Source organism: Acomys russatus, chromosome X (genome assembly GCF_903995435.1).
Source record: "Acomys russatus chromosome X, mAcoRus1.1, whole genome shotgun sequence".
Classification (NCBI taxonomy): Eukaryota; Metazoa; Chordata; class Mammalia; order Rodentia; family Muridae; genus Acomys; species Acomys russatus.
The window spans coordinates 93,385,027-93,408,819 of record NC_067169.1 but is presented as its reverse complement, the minus strand read 5'-3'; the positions used below and the strand labels follow the sequence as shown (position 1 = coordinate 93,408,819).

At 47.9% G+C, this 23,793-nt stretch overlaps 1 protein-coding gene and 1 non-coding gene across 2 annotated transcripts; one reads left to right on the top strand and one right to left on the bottom strand.

Moving 5' to 3' along the window:
* The first annotated feature begins 4,252 nt into the window (after nucleotides 1–4,252).
* LOC127186005 (U6 spliceosomal RNA) lies at nucleotides 4,253–4,362 on the top strand. Its single transcript, XR_007830262.1, has one exon. It is a non-coding gene; the product is annotated as a U6 spliceosomal RNA (small nuclear RNA).
* A 14,958-nt stretch (nucleotides 4,363–19,320) lies between these two features.
* On the bottom strand, nucleotides 19,321–20,945 carry Sowahd (sosondowah ankyrin repeat domain family member D). Its single transcript, XM_051142005.1, has one exon. The coding sequence runs from the start codon at nucleotides 20,845–20,847 to the stop codon at nucleotides 19,825–19,827; it is 1,023 nt and encodes a 340-aa protein (XP_050997962.1). The 5' UTR covers nucleotides 20,848–20,945; the 3' UTR covers nucleotides 19,321–19,824.
* Between the last annotated feature and the right edge of the window lie 2,848 nt (nucleotides 20,946–23,793).

Genomic DNA, 23,793 nt, shown 5'->3' with positions numbered 1-23,793 from the left:
CAGTTAGTAACTACTGTTTTTAGATTTTGTTTTAGTTTTTAAATTATGTTGAGTGTGTGGCACTGTGTAGGTGTGTATCCACAAGTGTAGATGCCCACAGGGCCCGGAAGAAGGCATTACAAACCCTGGAGCTGGAATTATATGTGACTGTGAGCTGTACAGTGTGGGTGCTGCGCACTGCACTGCGGTCCTCGGCAAGAGCAGTACAAGCCCTTAAGTGCTGAGCCATCTCTCCAGCCCCCAGTGCATAACTATTGAGTGGTTCCATGCGCCAGACTCTAGGGATTCCATAATTCATACAACAAACTTGGTGCCTGTCTTTGTGGCAGCTGAGTCTAGTGAAAGCCAAAGCCATAGTCCTCTGGTAACTGCAGGGATAACTTGGCCATTGTGATTAAGGCCATAAGAAGAGGTCCCAGGGCTGGAGATAGAGCTCAGTTAGTTGGGTGTTTGATTGGCATATTGGAGGCCATTGTTGCCATCCTGATGCCCAGCACTACATAAAAACCAGGTGTGGTGATGGATGCCTAACATCCTAGGGAGGTGGGGGTAAGAGGATCAGGAGTTCAAGGTCAGCCAGCGTGAGATGTATGAGATTATATTTAAAAGAAGAGGAAAAAGTGTGGTGGCGGCGGCAGTCACCACTGTTGCCCACGATTTGATGAATGAGCAGAAAAGACAAAACAAGCAAAACAGCCTCAAAAACAAAACAGAGTTTCTCTGTGTAGCCCTGGCTGTCCTGGAACTCACTCTGTAGACCAGGCTGGCCTGGAACTCACAGAGATTCACCTGCCTCTGCCTCCTGAGTGCTGGGACTAAAAGGTGTGCACCACCATGCCTAGCTTGTTGCTATAATTGGTTGATGGATCTAAGACAAAGTCTCCCCAAAGAGCCTTGGCTGTCCTCTAACTCCATGTATAATAGATCAGGTTGACCTTGAATTTGTAGGTAGCTCCTATCTCTGTTTCCTGAGGCCTGAGATTATAGCCATGGGCTACAATGTTTAGCCCGGTGTGTGTGTGTGTGTGTGTGTGTGTGTGTGTGTGTGTGTGTGTGTGTGTGTGAGACAGAGAGAGACACACAGACAGACAGACAGACAGACAGACAGTGGCAGAGAGAAAGAGAAACAGAGAGAGAGAATGAAACAGAGAGTGACACAGAGACATGAAGCACATTTACAGAGGGACAGGGAGAGAGACACAAGGAGACAGAGCAACAGACACAGAGAGACACAAAGACCAGAGAGGAAGGAAACCAGAAAAAAAGAATGGAATAAAATCATTCTAGAAGATATATATATAAAATATAACATATGTGTTATGTAACATGTTTTTGTTATCATCTCAGGTGTGGGATATGGGGCTGTTTCAGATTGACTACAGCAGCAGACTGTTTGCCTGGTGCATGCTCTGGCAGGGATGTGATTCTGCTAGCTGAAGATAGTTTAATCCTGGGGACTCTAGAGAGGGTATAAAAAGAACAGAGCCCCACAAGGCATTGGTGGCACACGCCTGTAATCCCAGCACTTGGTGAGGCCAAGGCAGGTAGATCTCTGTGAGTTTGAGGCCAGCCTTGTCTACAGAGGGAGTTCCAGGACAGCCAAGGCTACACAGATAAACCCTGTCTTTGGGGGTGGGGGCAAGAAATCTTTTAAAAGACAAGAGGAGCCAGGCATGGTGGCCCATCCTTTAATCCCAACACTCAGGCAGTAGGGGCATGTGGATCCCTGTGGGTATGAGGCCAGCCTGGTCTACAAAGTGAGTCCATGATAGGTAAGTCTACACAGAGAAACCTTATGTCTAAATATAAACAAACAAACAAATATACAAAACACAAGAGGCCCAAGAAAAGTGGTGTAACTGTTCCTTCTCCCCCCCCCCCTCCTAGTCTCCCTGCTGCTGCTGCTGCTGCTGCTGCTGATGATGATGATGATGATGATGATTTGTCAAATTGTTGAAAGAAAAGAGACAACAAGAAGAATGTGGAGATATTCAGACAACACAAAGATAGGACTTGCCCCAAGGAACTGAAGGCTCCTAGTCAGCAGCAAGTAGTCTAAAAAGATCTCACCATCCCCTCCCCTCTAACCTTCTTCCTCTCCTACCTAGTGTTGTTTTGAAAAGGATTGGGGTGGAGAAGGGGGGGTAGAGATATAAGAACCCAAATAAAATAGAAAAAATAAATAAGCCAACAGACAAACTTTTTCTCTTCTTCCCCACATATTTAAGTATTCATTAATTTAACATTTAAAAAATTATTTTATACATATTTATTCACTTTACATCCTGATCATGGCCCCCCCATCCTCTCCTCAGGGTCCCACCCTCCCTCCCTCTTCCACCATCCCCCTCCCCTATCCCTCAGGAAAAGAGCCCCCCCTCCCGTTATGCATTCATTTCTTCTACTTCTTGGGAGGTAGAGGGAGGAAGATCAGAAACAAAGCAACAAAATAGGAATTTCTTTGTATCAGTCAGAACTTTTGAATACATTGTGTTATAATGCACTATGGTTTTGGTTTTTTCGTTATGGGTATTTTTTAATTGTTTTTTGTTTGTTTGTTTGTTTGTTTTTGATTTTCGAGACAGGGTTTCTCTGAATAGCCTTGGCTGTCCTAGGCTCCTTTTGTAGACCAGGCTGGCCTGGAACTCACAGCAATCCGCCTGCCTCTGCCTCCCGAGTGCTTAAGATGGGTTTTTTTCTGTGTGGCCTTGGCTGTCCTGGAACTCAGATCCTTGGGATTAAAGCTGAAACCAACCGTTGTAAATTATGGTTCTTTTTTTTATTGGTAATTGGTTGTAGAAGGTATGACATGGCTGCCAAGGTTGCTTCATTTAAAGAAATATGAGTGAGTGCATGGATGCTCTCTGTGTGTGTGTGTGTGTGTGTGTGTGTGTGTGTGTGTGTGTGTGTGTCTGTGTTTTACTGGAAATCAAAGCTTGTGAAGCAAACAAATGTAAATTTTATCACTAACCTGCAGTGTTGGAGTGTGTCATGTTTATATGTGTGTTTCAGGTCTGGCATGGATGTGTGGCCCCTGCTGGCCTGGAAGTGACCATCCTCCTGTGTCAGCCTCTGGCTAGGGTTGCAGGGTCGAGCGTAGCTCACATTCTCCTTTAAAATACTTATTAGGTTCTTATCTTACATGTCTGCATTTTCCTCTGCATGTATGTGTGTGCCCTGGTATCCACAGAGGACAGAGAGGACATTGGATCTTCTGGAACTGGAGTGACTGATGGGTCTAAGTGGCCACGTGAGTGCCAGGACTTGAACTCAGGTCCTCTGCAAGAGCAGTAAGTGTTCTCAAGCACTAAGCGAGCCAGCACTCCAGCCCTTCTTTCTTGTATTTAAGCAGTCAGAGTTCAGCCAGAGAAGCAGAAGGCCTAGGTGATAAGTAGGAAGAGGTTTACTTCCGGTCCCTGGCTTCAGCAGTTCTGAGCCTTACTGTGGCATTTGGTAAGGCTGTGGGACTGGCCTTCAGGAAGGACAGACTGAAGCTCCCAGGCATAGGCTGCACTTGGCTAGGGCTGCAGTCTACAGACCAAATTCTTTTCTCAGGGACACCTTCGTCCTGCTCCTAAAGCTACCTGGTTGATGAAATCAGTCCCTCAGGTCACCTCAGAAACTCTTCCCTGCACAGAGTGAGATCATCATGAAACAGCTGACATTACCATTTAAGTTGCTGTTTCTTTGCTGTCTGGACCCTGGAGTCCAGGCCAATTCACAAAACAAATTAACCTTCATACCTTTCTTTTCTCTGTAAACATATTTATTTCTTCCCTTTACATCCTGATTATAGCCTCATGTCCTCTCACCTCCCAGTCCACACTCCCTCTCTCTCCCACTTCCCACTCCCCTATTCCTCAGAAAGGGGGAGCACCCCCTTCCCACCCACCCCAGCTCATCAAATCCTACCAGGACTGAGTGTGTCCTCTTCCCCTGTGGCCTGTGTAGGCAGACCCAGCAGGGGAAGTGACCAAAAAGCTGTCAAGAGAGTCCATGTCAGAGACAGCCCCCACTCCCCTTACTAGGAGACCCACAGGAAGCCTGAGCTGCGCACCCCCTACATCTGTGTAGTCCCCTCTGGGCCCTGCTTAGTTGGCTCTGTTGGTCTTCTTGTGGGGATCCTGTCACCTCCTTATATCTTTGAGGAAGCCTCTAGACCCGGGACTCCCCATTGGCTGACCAGGGTTTTGGGATTACTGTAGATGGTCCTGCTGTAAAGCAAAGTTTTTACTTTCTAAATTATTTCAGTGTGTTCAGTTATTCGGCAGCCCATATACTAACATTACAACAGTGTAGGGAAGATTAGCACGGCCCTTGAGCAAGGATGGCACGACAATCTATCCATCTCTCCGTACATTAAAAACAAAACAAAAAACCACGCACCCTCTGGCTCTTGAAGCCAGAGCCTGGTGATTGCTAGTCAAGGTCACTCCCACTGAGCCACATCACCAGCCATGGGCCCCTGGCTCTTTAGGATACAGGATAAATGGCTCTGTCTTTTTGGCAGGTGATGATACAGAATACACTAACCCATTTGCCATTCTCCAGGCCCCACTTTGAACATCTTTAGCATACTGAGCTGAGCCACAGGGAATCTTCAGTCCTTCTGAGTGAGGCCCTGAAGGCCCCTTACCTTTATCCCAAAGGGCCCTCACTCCTCTACACCTACAGTTAGCCTGGGAGTCCATGGGTTTCCTCCCCTTTCCTCTCTGAAGGACCCCTCCCTTCTCTGCTGTCATCTGGACCCTTCTAGCCACTGCCTGCCACCAACCAGGTCAGGAGAGCCCCCGCCCCCCGCCCCGAGAAGTGGATACAGAGCACTAGGGAAGAAACCTCCCTCAACCAAGTCTCTTCCTGTCCTTGAGCAAAGTATCAAATAAGGACTAGATGGACCAAGGCCGGTGTGTATCCATGTTGGCAGTTAGTACCTGTTGTTTTTAGATTTTGTTTTAATTTTTAAATTATGCGAGTGTGTGGCACTGTGTAGGTGTGTATCCACAAGTGTAGATGCCCACAGGGCCTGGAAGAAGGCGTTACATACCCTGGAGCTGGAATTATATGTGACTGTGAGCTGTACAGTGTGGGTGCTGCGCACTGCACTGCGGTCCTCGGCAAGAGCAGTACAAGCCCTTAAGTGCTGAGCCATCTCTCCAGCCCCCAGTGCATAACTATTGAGTGGTTCCATGCGCCAGACTCTAGGGATTCCATAATTCATACAACAAACTTGGTGCCTGTCTTTGTGGCAGTTGAGTCTAGTGAAAGCCGAAGCCATAGTCCTCTGGTAACTGCAGGGATAACTTGGCCATTGTGGTTAAGGCCATAAGAAGAGGCCCCAGGGCTGGAGATAGAGCTCAGTTAGTTGGGTGTTTGATTGGCATATTGGAGGCCATTGTTGCCATCCTGATGCCCAGCACTACATAAAAACCAGGTGTGGTGATGGATGCCTAACATCCTAGGGAGGTGGGGGTAAGAGGATCAGAGTTTCAAGGTCAGCCAGCGTGAGATGTATGAGATTATATTTAAAAGAAGAGGAAAAAGTGTGTGTGGCGGTGGCAGTCACCACTGTTGCCCCACGATTTGGATGAATGAGTAGAAAAGACAAACAAGCAAACAGAGCCTCAAAAAGAGACCTTTTGTTTGTTGTTTGTTTTGTTTATTCAAGACAGGGTTTTTCTGTGTAGCCCTGGCTGTCCTGGAACTCACTCTGTAGACCAGGCTGGCCTCAAACTCACAGTGATTCACCTGCCTCTGCCTCCTGAGTGCTGGGACTAAAAGGTGTGCACCACTATGCCCAGTTTGTTTTCAGTTTTGGTTTATGGATCTAAGACAAAGTCTCCCTATAGAGCCTTGGCTGTCCCCTAACTCCATGTATAATAGATCAGGCTGACCTTGAATTTGTAGGTAGCTCCTATCTCTGTTTCCTGAGGGCTGAGATTACAGCCATGGGCTACAATGTTTAGACTGGCATGTTTGAGAGAGAGAAAGAGAGAGAGGAGAGAGACAGAGAGAGAGAGTCAGAGAGAGAGACAGAGACAGACAGAGATAGAGACAGAGACAGAGAGACAGAGAGACACAGACAGAGACAGAGAGACATAAACAGAGACAGAGAGACAGAGAGACATAAACAGAGACAGAGAGACAGAGAGACATGAAACCCATTTACAGAGAGACAAGGAGAGGGACAGAGAGGCAGAGAAACAGACACAGAGAGACACAAAGACCAAGGAGGAAGGAAACCAGAGAAGAAGAAGCGAGTAGTATCTTTCTAGAAGATATATATATATCATATAACATATATGTGTTATGTAAACATGTTTTTGTTATCATCTCAGGTGTGGGATATGGGGCTGTGTCAGGTTTACTACAGCAGCAGACTGTTTGCCTGGTGTATGCTCTGACAGGGACATGAATCTGCTTGCTGAAGATAGCGTAATTCTCGGGACTCTAGAGAGGGTATAAAAGGAACAGAGCCCCACGAGGCAGTGGTGGCACACACCTGTAAGGCCAGCACTTGGTGAGGCAGAGGCAGGCAGATCTCTGTGAGTTTGAGGCCAGCCTGGTCTACAGAGTGAGTTCCAGGACAGCCAAGGCTACACAGAGAAACCCTGTCTGTGGGGGGGGGGGTATGGATCTTTCAAAAGACAAGAGCAGCCTGGCATGGTGGCCCATGCCAGTAACCCCACTCTCAGGAGGTAGAGGCAGGGGGATCCCTGTTATTTCCCGGCCAGCCTGGTCTACAAAGCGAATCCACGATAGTCGAGTCTACACAGAGACACCCTATCTTGAAGGAAAAAAAATATATATATATAGATAGATAGATAGATAGATAGATAAGAGTCTGAAGTGGGTATAGATGTTCTTCCTCCTCCTTCTGCTGCTGCTGTTGCTGCTGCTGGTGGTGGTGATGATGATGATGATGATGATTTGCCAAATTGTTGAAAGAAAAGAAACAAGAAGAATAATTGGGAGATATTCAGACAAGAAAAAGATTGGACTTGGCCCAAGGAACTCAAGGCTCCTAATCAGCAGGAAGTAGTCTAAAAAGATCTCCCCTCCCCTCCCCTCTAACCTCTTTCTCTCCTACCTAGTGTTGTTTTGACAAGGATTGGTGTGGAGAAGGGGGGTAGAGATATAAGAACCCAAATAAAATAGAAAAAAATAAATAAGCTAACAAAGTTTGTCTCTTCTTCCCCACATATTTAAGTATTCATTAATTTCTTTAACATTGTAAAAATTATTTTATACATATTTATTCACTTTACATCCTGACCATAGCCCCCCTCCTCCAGGTCCCACCTTCCCTCCCTCCTCCACCACCCCCTCTCCTACTCCTCAGAAAAAGAGAGCCCCCCTCGCCTATCTCCATTCATTTCTTCTAGTACTTGTGAGGTGGACATAGGAAGATCAGAAACATATCAGTAAAGTAGGAATTTCTTTGTATCAGTCAGAAGTTTTGAGTACATTGTGTAATTATCCATTGCGATTTTTGTTTTTTGGTTTTGGTTTTTGTTTTTTCAAGAAGTGATTTGTACCTGTGGCCATGGCTGTCCTGGAACTCAGATCCATGGGATTAAAGCCATGAAGAACCATTGTCAATTATGGTTTCTTTTTTTATTGGTAATTGGTGTAGAAGCTATGGCCTCGCTGCCAGGGTTGCTTCATTTGAAGAAATATGCGTGCGTGCATGCATGCCTGTGTGTGTGTGTGTGTGTGTGTGTGTGTGTGTGTGTGTGTGTCTGTGTTTTACTGGAAATCAAAGCTTGTGAAGCAAACAAATGTAAATTTTATCACTAACCTGCAGTGTTGGAGTGTGTCATGTTTATATGTGTGTTTCAGGTCTGGCATGGATGTGTGGCCCCTGCTGGCCTGGAAGTGACCATCCTCCTGTGTCAGCCTCTGGCTAGGGTTGCAGGGTCGAGCGTAGCTCACATTCTCCTTTAAAATACTTATTAGGTTCTTATCTTACATGTCTGCATTTTCCTCTGCATGTATATGTGTGCCCTGGTTTCCTCAGAGGACAGAGAGGACATTGGATCTTCTGGAACTGGAGTGACTGATGGGTCTAAGTGGCCACGTGAGTGCCAGGACTTGAACTCAGGTCCTCTGCAGGAGCAGCAAGTGTCCTCAACCACTAAGCGAGCCAGCACTCCAGCCCTTCTTTCTTGTATTTAAGCAGTCAGAGTTCAGCCAAAGAAGCAGAAGGCCTAGGTGATAAGTAGGAAGAGGTTTACTTCCGGTCCCTGGCTTCAGCAGTTCTGAGCCTTACTGTGGCATTTGGTAAGGCTGTGGGACTGGCCTTCAGGAAGGACAGACTGAAGCTCCCAGGCATAGGCTGCACTTGGCTAGGGCTGCAGTCTACAGACCAAAATTCTTTTCTCAGGGACACCTTTGCCCTGCTCTTAAAGCTACCTGGTTGATGAAATCAGTCCCTCAGGTCACCTCAGAAACTCTTCCCTGCACAGAGTGAGGTCATCATGAAACAGCCAACATTACCATTTAAGTTGCTGTTTCTTAACTGTCTGGTCCCTGGAGTCCAGGCCAATTCACAAAAGAAATGGACCTTCATACCTTTCTTTTCTCTTTGAAATGTATTTATTTCTTCCCTTTACATCCTGATTGTAGCCTCATGTCCTCTCACCTTCCAGTCCCACACTGCCTCCTTCTCCCACATCCCCCACCCCTAATCCTTAGAAAGGGGAGCACCCCCTTCCCATCCACCCCAGCTCATCAAATCCTACCAGGACTGAGTGTGTCCTCTTCCCCTGTGGCCTGTGTAGGCAGACCCAGCAGGGGAAGTGACCAAAAAGCTGTCAAGAGAGTCCATGTCAGAGACAGCCCCCACTCCCCTTACTAGGAGACCCACAGGAAGCCTGAGCCGCGCACCCCCTACATCTGTGTAGTCCCCTCTGGGCCCTGCTTAGTTGGCTCTGTTGGTCTTCTTGTGGGGATCCTGTCACCTCCTTATATCTTTGAGGAAGCCTCTAGACCCGGGACTCCCCATTGGCTGACCAGGGTTTTGGGATTACTGTAGATGGTCCTGCTGTAAAGCAAAGTTTTTACTTTCTAAATTATTTCAGTGTGTTCAGTTATTCGGCAGCCCATATACTAACATTACAACAGTGTAGGGAAGATTAGCACGGCCCTTGAGCAAGGATGGCACGGCAATCTATCCATCTCTCCGTACATTAAAAACAAAACAAAAAACCACGCACCCTCTGGCTCTTGAAGCCAGAGCCTGGTGATTGCTAGTCAAGGTCACTCCCACTGAGCCACATCACCAGCCATGGGCCCCTGGCTCTTTAGGATACAGGATAAATGGCTCTGTCTTTTTGGCAGGTGATGATACAGAATACACTAACCCATTTGCCATTCTCCAGGCCCCACTTTGAACATCTTTAGCATACTGAGCTGAGCCACAGGGAATCTTCAGTCCTTCTGAGTGAGGCCCTGAAGGCCCCTTACCTTTATCCCAAAGGGCCCTCACTCCTCTACACCTACAGTTAGCCTGGGAGTCCATGGCTTCCTCCCCTTTCCTCTCTGAAGGACCCCTCCCTTCTCTGCTGTCATCTGGACCCTTCTAGCCACTGCCTGCCACCAACCAGGTCAGGAGAGCCCCCGCCCCCCGCCCCGAGAAGTGGATACAGAGCACTAGGGAAGAAACCTCCCTCAACCAAGTCTCTTCCTGTCCTTGAGCAAAGTATCAAATATGGACTAGATGGACCAAGGCCAGTGTGTATCCATGATGAACGCTTACCGTTCTGTGCCGGATGCTGGGAGGGCAACAGCAGATTGGGCTTCCTGCTTTTCTTTCCTTGATAAGCCCAGTTGTTCTGTGCCTGTTTGTCCTCTGCTTTTAGAGCTCATCGCTCTGTGTTTAAGTTTTGGCTCTCTGCTTTGTTCTGTTTTATTTTTATTGATTTCATTTTTAAAAGATTTATTTTTTTAAAGATATCATATATTTTATTTTACTTCAGTACGTGTATGAACCTTTTGCTTGTGTGTATGTCTGCTCCCCAAATGCAGAAAGTGCCTGCAGAGGTCAGAAAGGGGGTGTTGGACCTGGAATTTGGGTCCCCCAGAGTTTCCAGGGAGAGCCACAAACACGTAGCTAGTAACTGGCCCCAGGAGCTTGCACCTGGGGGCAACCCATCAGATCTATAGGTCACACTGACCAGAACAAATGAAAAATTGCCCCCCCCTGCATTCTAACCCTGGTCCCCTCTCTTTAGCCTGGTCCCCTAGCTTGTTTTTTGAGGCAAGATTTCTCTGTTTAGCCCTGAATGTTGTGGAGTGTGACTGTAGATCAGAGTAGCCTTGAACTCAGATATCCACCTATCCTTACCCTGAGTCCTGAGATTAAAGGTGTGAGCCACCACACCCAGCTCTATTTAAATAAACGTATTACTTTTTCAAGAAATGTTTTAGCATGTGTGAGTGTCGCATATGCCTTTAATCCCAGCACTTGGGAGGCAGAGGCAGGTGGATCTCTGTGAGTTCAAGGCCAGCCTTGTCTATAAAGCAAGTCTGGGAGAACCAAGCTTACACATAGAAACTTTTTCTGGTAAACTGAAAAGAAAAAAACAGAAGTTTTAAATTTTGGTGAACTGCAACTTATTTTTCCTCTCATTTCTAATGTGCTTTTGTGTGAGACCTACGATTCCTTTGGCAGTTAGTAACTACTGTTTTTAGATTTTGTTTTAGTTTTTAAATTATGTTGAGTGTGTGGCACTGTGTAGGTGTGTGTCCACAAGTGTAGATGCCCACAGGGGCCGGAAGAAGGCGTTACAAACCCTGGAGCTGGAATTATATGTGACTGTGAGCTGTACAGTGTGGGTGCTGTGCACTGCACTGCGGTCCTCGGCAAGAGCAGTACAAGCCCTTAAGTGCTGAGCCATCTCTCCAGCCCCCAGTGCATAACTATTGAGTGGTTCCATGCGCCAGACTCTAGGGATTCCATAATTCATACAACAAACTTGGTGCCTGTCTTTGTGGCAGTTGAGTCTAGTGAAAGCCGAAGCCATAGTCCTCTGGTAACTGCAGGGATAACTTGGCCATTGTGATTAAGGCCATAAGAAGAGGCCCCAGGGCTGGAGATAGAGCTCAGTTAGTTGGGTGTTTGATTGGCATATTGGAGGCCATTGTTGCCATCCTGATGCCCAGCACTACATAAAAACCAGGTGTGGTGATGGATGCCTAACATCCTAGGGAGGTGGGGGTAAGAGGATCAGGAGTTCAAGGTCAGCCAGCGTGAGATGTATGAGATTATATTTAAAAGAAGAGGAAAAAGTGTGGTGGCGGTGGCAGTCACCACTGTTGCCCACGATTTGATGAATGAGTAGAAAAGACAAAACAAGCAAAACAGCCTCAAAAAGAGACCTTTTTGTTTGTTTGTTTGTTTGTTTATTCAAGACAGGGTTTTTCTGTGTAGCCCTGGCTGTCCTGGAACTCACTCTGTAGACCAGGCTGGCCTCAAACTCACAGTGATTCACCTGCCTCTGCCTCCTGAGTGCTGGGACTAAAAGGTGTGCACCACTATGCCCAGTTTGTTTTCAGTTTTGGTTTATGGATCTAAGACAAAGTCTCCCTATAGAGCCTTGGCTGTCCTCTAACTCCATGTATAATAGATCAGGCTGACCTTGAATTTGTAGGTAGCTCCTATCTCTATTTCCTGAGGCCTGAGATTATAGGCATGGGCTACAATGTTTAGCCTGGGGTGTGTGTGTGTATGTGTGTGTGTGTGTGTGTGTGTGTGTGTGTGTGTGTGTGTGTGTATGAGAGATAGACAGAGACAGAGAGAGTGAGGGAGACAGAGAGAGAGAAAGACAAAGACAGAGACAGACAGAGAGACAGATTGGCAGAGACAGACAGGCAGACACACACACACACACACACACACACACACACACACACACACACACACAGAAGTCTTGTAGTCCAAACTGATCCTGCTTCTACCTCCCAAGGGCTGAGATTACTAACATGTACCACCAAGGCCAATTTATGTGGTACTGAGGATGGAGCCTAGGGCCTTTTTACATGCCCGCCAAATGTTCTACCAACTTAGCTTTACCTGTCCACCAAGCCATTCCCCTTTTATTTTTCAGTTAAGAGAAAGGAGACTCCCTGTGCTACTCAACATGGCCTTACACTCCTGTGCTCAAAGGATCCTACTACCTCTGTCTTTCCCAGTTGCTGGAAGCATTCGTTAAATGCCACTGTGCCTGACTCGATGAGCTAAATCTTGACAGAAAACAGACATGCCCGTCTGTTGAAATGAATGGGCGGAGGCAAGCCAGGGAGGCTGCAGGCACTGTACATGGTATGTCAGCGGGAGTGGGGGCATTTCCATAGATAAATAAAGTTAAGATATGAAAGGCATGTACAGGTTTATTCTCTTTAGTGGATTTCAGACTTGCCTTGGACTCCTATTTGTGACTTGGATGCAAACAATATCTGACATATTTCATATGTGCTGGACATTTAGTAAAAAAAAAAAAAAAATACTGCTTTTCCAAGACTTGAACTTGATAGGTAATCAAAATGAGCCGACGAGCAGCTGACCCTTCTGTTTCCATCTCACAAGTGCTGGCATGACAGGCCGTGCCACTCTGCTACCCAGCTTACTTGGTGCGTGGAGTGGAACCTCTGTGCTTGTGCGTGCTACCCAAGCACTGTGTCACCTGAGCTTTTTACCTATGCTACTTTCAAAACCGGACACAGTAGCTTACATCTGTAATCCCAAGACTCAGAAGGCTGAAGCAAAAGTGTCCTTGAGTCTGAGGCTAGTGTTGGCTGACAAACTGAGCTCCAAACCAGTCTTTGTTGAGAAATTGTGCCTCAAAACAAAACCAGGTATGAAGAAAAGAGGGGCGGGGGGGGATTGGAGGGAGGGAGGGAGGCAGGGAGAGAAGAATGAAGAAAGAGCATATCTGTAATCCCAACACTTGGAAGTGGAGGCCGAAGCATCAGGAGTTCAAGGCTAGCCTTGGCTATACAAGACCCTCTTTCAAAATGAACACCACCACCACCCCCCCGCCCGCGCAGGACTGTAAAAGTACTAAAGGTGTATCTCAACGGTGAAGCATGTGCTTCCTGCCGGGCACCCTGGGTCCCACCCCAGCACCAAATAACAGTAAGTAAATTAGTCAAAGAGCCACCAATGTCCCTCTGGCACATGTGGAAAGCAGCCAGGTGGAAACATAAGCCCTGTTTCTGTTCTTTCTGTCTTTTGTGACATGGTCTCATGCAGTCTAGTTCGGCACTGAACTCACTTATACAGTCGAGGATTCCCTTGAACTTTTTTTTTTTTTTTTTTGTCTTTTTTTTCTTTTTTTTTTTTTTTTTTTTTTTTTTTGGTTTTTCAAGAAAAGGTTTTTCTGTGTGGCCTTGGCTGTCCTGGACTCACTCTGTACACCAGACTGACCTGGAACTCACAGAGATCCACCTGCCTCTGCCTCCCGAGTGCTGGGATTAAAGGCATGCTCCACCACACCTGGCCTGTGCCCGTTTTTTAGATGTAAAGTGACTAAGTGATTTGGGCTGTGGTCTCTGCTCCACAGATCCCCACTTCCGTTGCCAAGGTGAGTTGGGCTTTCTAAGGGCTGGCTGGCAGAGCCTTTCCGCTACAGGGCTGAATCTTCAGTCTCCTGGCTTCTGAGGGAAGATTGGCATGTAATGAGCATTCAGGGGGCGCCTATACGAGTGGCCTTATAGAAAAAGTAAGAAACCAGGCATCTTAACTATTACAGGTTTGAGGACAAGCACCCACCCTGCTTTTTGTGTTTTGTTTTTTGTTGTTTTGTTTTGTTTTTTTGGTTTGGTTTTTTGAGACAGGGTCTCTCTGTGTTAGCCTTGACTGCCCTTGACTCGCTTTGTAGACCAGGCTGACCTCAAACTCACAGCAATCCACCTGCCTCTGCCTCCAGAGTGCTGGGATCAAAGGCATGTGCCACCATGCCTAGCTCTACTCTGCTCTTTGTAAGAAAACGAACTCAGCTGCTAGATTTCAGCATGGTTTTCCATAGTTGATCCTGTCGTTGGCTATTCCTTCCCACAGCTTTTTCTCATCACTGTGATATGGCCTAGCCTACCTCCTCCATGTAAAATTGAGGGTTGGCTGCAAAGGACACAATGCCATGCTGAAAATGCTCTGTGCCTAGCATCAAGGCATTGGCATTTCTGGTATGCTCTTGGAGGCAACACTGGTATGCTCACAGCAAGAGAAAGAGTAAATTCCCCGAGAAACAGAGTTAGGGAGATGATGCAAAATTAAATTCTAGTGCTGGACAGGGGCAGGCAAGAAAGACTTTTAAAAGCAAGAATGGGGCAGGTAAGTAAGTGAGAGGGTTGGGGAATGGGTGCAGAGGAAGCAAGGGAGGAAGGACTTGACTTGGCACCTGGGGACAAGAGCAGCAAAGGCTTTCCAGGGAGGAAGGCTGGAAGGTACAGGAGGCTGGAGGATGAGTGGGAGCTGGCCAGTGAATGTAGCAAGTGCCAGGAACTGCCAGTCAGTTTGGCAGGATGGGAGCTAGGGAGTGGCTAATGATAAGGCTGCAAAAATCGGATGGGAGTCTGGATCATAAAGGGCCTCCTAGGCTGTGCTAAAAGAGGCACATTGATGAATTTAGCCAAAAGATAGCTACTCAGGAGTCATGGAAGGTCTCTAAGCAGATAGGACTTAAGGAAATCACTCTGGTGGTCACATGGAGGATGAATGGCTGTGTTGGGGGAGAAATGAGGGCAAAGGACTCCCAAGGAAAGTGTCCCTAGAGCAATACTTCAAGGAGTCATGCTTGAGCTATGGAAGACTCCTAAGGCAGGGCCTTGAATTTTTTTCCCCTCTACACCAGTGGTTCTCAACCTTCCTAATACTGTAACCCATTATTATTATTATTATTATTATTATTATTAGTTTTTGAGACAGAGTTTCTCTGTGTAGCCTTGGCTGTCCTGGACTCACTTTGTAGTCCAGGTTGGCCTCAAACTCACAGCGATCTGCCTGCCTCTGCTTACCGAGTGCTGGGATTAAAGGCATGCGCCACCACCTCCCGGCCTTGTAACCCTTTAATACAGTTCCTCATGGTGTGGTGACCACCCCCCAGCTATGAAATTGTTTCATTGTCACTTCAGAACTGTAGTTTTGCTACTGTTATAAATCATGAGGTAAACATCTGACATGCAGGGTATCTGATAGGGGACCCCTGTAAAACAGTTGTTGGACTTTCAAGGGGCTCGTGACCCACAGGTTGAGAACCACTGCTCCACAGCGAGGCTTACTTAGAAGCACAGAATTGGCAATGCGAAGCTCTTCAGCCAACTAGAAGTTTCCTGCTTCCTACTCCCTGCCCCCTTTCTTTCCTCTAGACAGACAGACAGACAGGTGGCCTCTGGAGGAAAAATCAAACCCACTGGTATAGTAGAAAGTGCCCAGCCTACCCTGAATTCAAATCCCGACTCTCAGATAGGGACCTTGAGCAGGGTGCCCACCTCTCTGAGTTGCAGTTTCCTTGTCTGTAGACCAGGAGTAACACACTCACTGGGAGAGCTGTTCAGATTGCAAAGCTGTTCAGAATCCCACCATGCAGCATTCTAGAGAGGCAGGGAGTGTGGAAGATGACAGCTATGGGGGTAGCCACTGAAAGGGGGTCAGCAGGGTTCATGGTGAAAGTGCATTATCTGCTAGGGTAGTTCGGGAGGGATCTTGTGGCTGGCATACATTAGCTCGGCTTTAGAAAGGGTGGAGTACCTGCTCAGCACGCATGAGATTCTGGGTCTCATTCCCAGCTCTACAGAACCCTACCACGGTAGTACCTGCCTGCCATCCTAGCAGGTGAGAAGTCGATGTAGGATGATTCAAAGTTCAAGGCAAAGCCGGGTATGGTGGTGCACACCTTTAATCAGGAGGCAGAGGCAGGCCGATTGTTGTGAGTTCGAGGCCAACCTGGCCTAAAAAGTGAGTCCAGGACAGACAGGGCTGTTACCCAGAGAAGCCTTGTCTGAAACAAAAAAACAAAAACAAAAAACAGGCTGGGTGTGGTGGTGCATACCTTTAATCCTTGCACTCCGGGAGGCATAGGCAGGTGAATCCCTGTGAGTTCATAGGCCAGCCTGGTCTACATAGTGAGTCCAGGACAGCCAGAGACACACACAGAGAAACCTTGTCTCAAAAAACCAAAACCAACCAACCAAACAAAACCGAAAAGATGAGCACAGGAATAGAGGGGGCTAAGGCCACATGCTAGTGGCACTTGACAAGATCTAGAAACTGTTTTCTCTCCCCTTCCCCTATTCCCAAAACATTTATTTATAAACTAAAGGAAATGTCAGGTTACTCTGGCCCAATATGCTTAAAGTGTAGTGTTGGGGTCCGTGTAAGAGGAACAGCAAAACAGCTCTAGCACTCATGGAATGTGGCCCACCAGTTAGCAAACCCACTATGGGTGTGTCTTGGCGAGGCACAAGCCCGGGAACTACGTGTCCTGAGGACTTCATGCTGTTATGGAGCACAGCTCTGCTCGTTACCTTTGCGGTCCTTATAATCCCCTTAATAGGTGAATTGTCTGAGTACTATAAAGGGGGCTCTCAGCCCCTCACTGGGCAGTGTCATTGACATACTCAATAACAATGCTTGATCTCTTTCAGGCATTGCTGCTGGAGTAGATTAATGATTCAACCACCATCTCTGAAAACAACCTGCAGATGTAGATTGTTAACAGTGATCACTACCCTTAGGGAGGATTGGGGAAAATAGACTGTTCAACAAGGTTAGGTAAAGATGCTTTTGCTAGTGGCTCTGATGTAGAAAGACTTAGGGAAAAGCAGATTGTTCAGCAAAGTAGGGTAAAGTTGGTTTTCCTATTGGTCCTGATGCAGGAAATCTTAGGGGACAATCGAAGTTAATAAAAAGTACTGCCTTAATAGTAAATCTAGAGACTTTTTTGAGGTTGGCAAAGCAAGAACAATGGCCCATAGCAGCATTGGCTGATGTGACTCTTTCAAGCTGGGCTGATGGCTGAGATGACAATTGATTTCCTTATTCTATTTTTCTGCCCTCAGCTTCCTGATATGATTTAATAAAACATAGTAATGAGTAGATGAGCACCTTTAGTACTTAAAGTAGAAATGGGTGATTATTTTTATATAGGAGTTTAGAGTTGTGATTCTTTTTTCCTTTTGTTTTGTTTTGTTTTTTTTTTTTTTGATTTGTGATTCTTTTAAGATCTTTGTAAGATGACTTCTTACAATCATTGATTCCTTCTTTGTAACTGCAAACTGCAGCCTGCCAGTAAAGAAAAGCTGGCTGAGAGATTCCCTTGCTTGCTTATACTCTGTAGTATGTAATAAGTTGCTTATGTACAAATGTATGTGGGTTCTCAGAAATAACTTGTTATTCATGTTTGTTCCTCACCCATAATATGTAAAACATTTGATCATGTGAAGGTATTGGGGAACATGTTTTTCTTGAGTATATCCATTGTAATCATTATCTATAGAGAAATAGAATGTAAACACATTGTGATTTTTATTTTTCTCTTTTTAAAAAATTATTTATTCATTGTATATGAGTGCTTTATCTGCAGAAGAAGGTGTCAGATCACATTATAGATGGCTGTGAGCCACCATGTGGTTGCTAGGAATTGAACTCAGGACCTCTGGAAGAGTAGGTGGCCCTCTTAACCACTGAGCCATCTCTCCAGCCCCACACTGTGATTTTCATACTGCTTGAAAGATTTTGTTGGGGTATTTAAACTGTGAGAATAAGGAGAAGGATAAGAAAATGGATGAGAATAAGGATACAGATGAAAATAAGATAATAATAAAAAGAAGAACAAGCAGCTTGTTGAAACCTACGTGCTGGAGTCTGGCTTACTTTGTTGTCTAGTGTAAGTGTGTGTGTGTGTGTGTGTGTGCGCGCGTGCGTGCACGCGCTCACACACGCATGTGTTTCTTTTCTCTCCTTTCCCTTTCTTTTTTAGACCCTTGCCACCATCAGTTCTAGCCTCCACTAGGAGCCATCAGCTCTAGCCCCCCACTAGGGGCCATCAGCTCTAGCCCCCGCTAGGAGCCATCAGCTCTAGTCCCCGGTTGTCACCATCAGTGGAAGCTATTGCTGGTAACTATCAGTTCCGGCTTGGAAGCTTGCCCTCAGAGAAAGTCCACATGGTCGCCAGCTAGCCAGCAACAGGATTCATGCCCCACCTCAGTTCTCCCCAGTTGATGTCGAAGCTGGACGTTGATAGTGTAGGTCCTAGAGACACTGGGTAAGTTAAGACAGCAGGAAGAAGGGTTTAGGTCATCCCACGGATAAGAAGAAACTAATGGGTTACTACAGGAAGGTAGGGTAGCTCCCAGCACACAAGGGACAAACAGGCCCATGAGGTATATAGGTGGGGAAGTCTGGATGTATGAGCTCAGGGTAGTGTTTCTGGGATGTTCTGTAAAGACTTGGTTTTTCTCTGGTGTTCAAAGGGTGGACTGAGAGAACTGAGAGGAAAGTACAACAGTCCACTGAAATACTACGAAAGCACCAAGGGATCCAGTATGGTTTTTTGAAGTGCTGTTCTGTAAAGCACCATATAGTAGTCCCCAGTTACCCTTCCCCACCCCCCCCCCCCATCCAGCTGAGCCAACCCTCCTGTGTTCGGTTTCATTCATGCCACTTTGGAATGAGAGAAAATTTCCAAAGCTACAACCTTTATATCCACCTTAACTTTTAAAAATTTGTGAACGAGAGCCAGGTGTGGTGACTCAGGCACATCTGTAATCTCAGGACTCCAGAGGCAGAGGCGAGTCTAGTCTACATAGTAAGTTCCAGGCTAGCTAGGATGAAGAGAGAGAGCCCTTTCTATGGAGTGGGTGTGTCTAGTTGGAGGACACAAGGCAGAGTCAATTACTGACTCACAATATCAAAAATATAATTTCGAGGGCTTTCCTTTATCATTACCCATGATCCTTCCCTCGGGGACAACTCTTCTAGGATGAGACATGTGCCTAAATCCAGACCTGAATGCCAGGGCTGAGGAATCGGGGGCACTGAGGGTTTTTTTTTTTTGTTTGTTTGTTTGTTTGTTTTTGTTTTCTGAGAGCCAAGGTGAAGGCCATTTCTTTGGTGCCCCAGCTTCTGGCCTTTTGCTGGGAGAATGAAGCCCAGAGGCTGCCACGGATCACTAGCTTGAAGGGATTTTTTTTTGGCAGCCTCTTCCACGAAAACATAAGTGTCCCCCCTCCCCCCACACCCCCACCCCATGGTTAATAAGAAAAAAGAAAAGACACTCAAAGATAGCTTTGTTGTATAGAAAGAAAAAAATATAAATCCACTTTAATGTACTTAAGAACTCTTCTGCGCTACATCAGGCCAGGCACTGGTCAGGCCTGGCCAATCTCGGGAGCAGGTTACCTGACGGAGTCCACCTCTACCAGCACATGGAGATTTATTAGCAGCACACCCAGGCAGGCAGACACTAGGCATTCGCTCTGCATCAGTCTTAAATTATGTTTCTAAGGTTTCCTAATAAACTTAGCATGTCAGTCTGAAACGGCCACTAGAAGCTTAATTTTCCCTCTCTCTTCCAAGGAAGATCACAATCCTTGCTCCCAACATCTAAGTCCCGTGGTATTGAGGCTGGGTACCAGGGCCAACCTGGTTCTTCACTCTCCTGTATTGATTCTTCTGACAGTTAGCTGGCTGCAGGAGACCTGGGACTGGACTAGGGGCCCAGCTGTCATCTGACCATTGCAGGCCCAAACTGCATGGGGAGGAGCATCTATATTTGGGTGGGGTCAGGAACAACCTAAGATTGAGCTCTCCAGTCCATGTCACCTTCAACGGTTCTGGATGAAGGGGAACAGGTGGCGCAGAAGGCCAGTGCCTTGTCCTCCCTGATTGCCCCCTGCCTTCTTCTCCTTGGCTGGCTGAGCCGCCGCCCCTTTGCTGTGTGTTCCCATGGACTTGAGGCGGGATGAGCTTGGGGCGCGTCTCAGCGACCACCCGGTAGTGGTGGTGGTGGAGGTCGTAGTGCTGCTGCTGCTGCTGTTGGCCTTGTCGCGCTCTTTGTCGCGTGCCAGCTCCCAGTCTTCTGCACCAGACAGCTCCCGCAGGCTCTGAGAAGCATTGGGACGCAGATAGTGACAAGGCCGGTGGCCACTGTAATCGCGACGCGTGGGGTCCGCCCCCAGGGCCCCCACCAGCACCTTGATGACCATATCATGGCCCTGCAGAGCCGCCAGGTGGAGCGGCGTGAGGCCACCGCTACCTGGGGCACTCACATCAAATGGCAGTCCCCTGTGCATGGCAAAATCATGCAACAGAATGAGCTCCTCGTGGCGCCCGTGCTTTGCCAGCCAGTGCAGCACATTGTAGCCCGTGATTGGGTCGTTCCGCATCAGCAAGCTGGGCTCAGCCTCCAGCAGGTCCAGCAGCACTTCATAACGCCCCTCGGCGGCCGCCAGAATCCACGCGTGCTCCCGCGGCTCAAGGCACACTCGGCTGCTGCCTTGCCCGCTTGAGCGGCGGGACCCAGTAGTGGCGGGCTCCGAGCGCTCCTCCGACAGCCACCCAGCGGGAGCCGCCCCCTGCAGCCCCAGCAGTTCCCGCAGCGCCCCCCGCCGGCGTGTACCGCTCGCCCTGGTTACCGTCTGGGAGCTGTGGAACATAGGCTCCCGGGACAGGATGGCACTGTCCGCGACGGCTTTGCCCGTGTACCTGCCAAGGCTACAGAAGTCAGTTCTGTAGGAGCGGCGCTGCTGGACGCTGGGCTCGATCTGAGGGGCGCTGGCCTCATTCAACTTGGCTGGCCCGTCCCAGGCCTTGGGCAGCGGGTTCGCGTCTCCTTGGGACTCGGCCATGATCTTCCAGCTGCCGCCCGGGTGGCTTCGATGTCTTAGCGTTCGTTGGCCTTCCAAGGGCCCCACAAGGAGAGGAACTGGCGCTAGTGGTGGGGAAGGAAGCGTCTTGAGCAACTGGGCTCCGAGGGAGGGAGTGAAGAAGGGGAGGAGAAGGACGGGTGGGAGGGAGCAAGCCAGGGGAGGGTGCCTTTGTGGGCGGTGGGGGGCGTGGAGGGGTGGGCGGTCCAGTCACGTCCTATATACCAGCTAGGCGTCTACGTTCTGGGTACCACTGTCTGGGCGAGCGAGCGCAGCGACCTCAGGACACAACCGGCTCCACTCCAAAAGGCCAGGTGAGCAGTAGCCCGGCCTTTGGCACCCGCCAGGCAAACACGGAAGGGGGTGGGGTGGATATGTAGTTCTCTGGTCACCCCGGTTCTCAGCATCCCTTCAGCTGCTGGCGTGAAAGGCTCCTAGGGTCGCGCTTTCCTCTGGGGACTGTGCTGGGCTTCCAGTCAGCCTTCAGGAGCTCAGTCTTCTAGTTTCTGGGGCGATCGCTCCCCACCTTCTTTTTTCCTTCACTCTTATCACTTCAGGAATCTTCCTGCACTTTGTCCCTGTGCGCTCTCTCCCTAAGCCTTCAGGGAGGCAGCTCCGCCGCCGCTGCCGCTCAGAGTGAGTCAGGCTCCTCTGTCCGGCTTGTTCTGTTACCTTGACCTTCTTTGCAACACCAGAGTGCTGTTGGGGATTCCTCCAGAGAAACTTGAGACCGGAACTTGGTAGAATAGGTATTCCCCAAAATTCAGCCCTGGATCTCTGCTTGCCTCTCTGTCGTCTCCCCTCTTTACTTCTCTGGGTTGGTTTTGAGAAAGCAGCTGCAGCCCGTGGCACACGCCTTTAATCCCAGCACTCGGAAGGCAGACCGCTGTGAGTTCGAGGCCAGCCTGGTCTACAAAGTGAGTCCAGGATGGCCAAGGCTACACAGAGAAACCCTGTCTCGAAAAACCAAAAAAGAAAAAAGAAGAGAGAGAGAGAGAGAGAGAGAGAGAGAGAGAGAGAGAGAGAGAGAGAGAGCAAGCAGCTGCAGGTGAGAAATTTAGCTGTCTGTCCTCTTTACAGTGTCATCCCTGATATTTCATTAGGAGATTTGCTGATGTTAGTAAATCATAGCTTCTAGTTTATTGAAAAATGTGGATAGTTTATCTTTTTAGCCTAACATTAGATTAATCTTAGTCTTTCCGTTTACCAACAGATGATTTTGCAGTTTGCTTGATTTTTGTTTTTGTTTAGAGACAGTATCTTATTCTAGCCCAGGCTGGCCTGGAACTGCAGGTGAACCTCCCTGACTCCAGTCCCAAGAGACAACAGTTCTTTTTTTTTTTTTTTCCTTCCGAGACAGGATCTCTTTGTGTTAGCCTTGGCTGTCCTGGACTTGCTTTGTAGACCAGGCTGGCCTCGAACTCACAGCGATCCACCTGCCTCTGCCTCCTAAGTGCTGGGACTAAAGCGTGCGCCACCACCGCCTGGCTAAGACGACAGTTCTTATATCTTGGAGATAGGGTCTTATGTGGCTATGGCTAGCCAACAATGACGCTGGATTTCTGATCCTTCTTTGTCCTCCTGAGGACAGGGTGCCATACTACTCCGTCCCCCAAGACAGTAGATTTTTTTTTCCGAGACAGGGTTTCCCTGTGTAGCCTTGGCTGTCCTGGACTCACTTTGTAGACCAGCCTGGCCTCGAACCTACAGCAATCCACCTGCCTCTGCCTCTCAGAGTGCTGGGATTATAGGCGTGCATTGCCACACCCTGCTAACACAGTAGTCTTAACCTCTCCCCTGTGATGTGGTGTTAAGGAACTTAGCCTACAAGCAAGAGGGAGGAGCCACAGAAGGTTTTTGAGCCAGGGAGGGACACAGCCATGATTCAGGTTGTGTTTGGAAGATGATTTCGGGAGAGGTAGAGGCTGGAAGCCAAAGTATTCAAGCAGCCCAGATGAGGGTGGGTGGTGACCAAGCCAGCCCTCTCTTGGATGTTACAGTGCCACCAGCCATGGGCAGTGTCACACAGTGGCTTTTTTCCCTTGCTGTTCAAATATTCAGGGTCATCTCTAAATTGTGTCTTTTGTGACAGTATATGAATTGTAGACTATTTTTAAAAATATTGACTCTACTATACACTGGCAGATGTTTTATGTGTGTTACTTCTTACTTCTCCCCCGCGGTCTTAGGAACGAAGAATCATTCCTACTTTCAGTTTGCAGAGAAGTTCGACCACTTGCCCAAGGTCACCCAGCAGGAAGTGGCAGCATAAGTCTGGGTGACACGGTAGCCTTTGTTCTGGCACAAAGAGCCTGGCATTCAAGCCAGGTTTATCTGCTGTAACTCACTCACATGGGCAACAAATTGTCACCAAATGGCAGAGTGTGACCTAGCTGATGCTATCTCTCATTCTCCTTCCTCTGCTTGGACCACCTTCCTGTCTCTCTCTTTTAAGTTAATCAATTTATTTGGGGGTTATTTTTGATATTAAGGTTTTATATAATCCACGTTGGCCTCAATCTCCTGATTCTCCTGCCTCCACTTACCAAGCAGTGAATTACATGCTTCTGTCATCATGCTTGGCTCTGTTTTTTTTCCCCCCTGAGACAGGATTTCTTTGTGTAGCCTCGGCTGTCCTAGACTCAGTTCATAGACCGGGCTGACCTCGAACTCACAGTGATCCACCTGCCTCTGCCTCTCAAGTGCTGGGATTAAAGGTGTGAGCCACCATGCCAGGCTTGTTTTGAGTTTTGAGATAGGATTGTTTTACATAGTTCAGGCTACCCTGCTACTCACTGTATAGCACTGACTGGTCTTGAACTCTTAGCAATCCCCCTGCTTCAGCCTCCCATTTCCTTCACACTCCCCAGCCCCCAGACAGGGTTTCTCTGTGTAGTTGTGGCTATCCTGACCTTGCTTTGTAGACCA

What these genes read in the sequence shown, in the direction of transcription:
- Sowahd (XM_051142005.1), bottom strand. Translation starts at nt 20,847, where the DNA reads ATGGCCGAGTCCCAAGGAGACGCGAACCCGCTGCCCAAGGCCTGGGAC.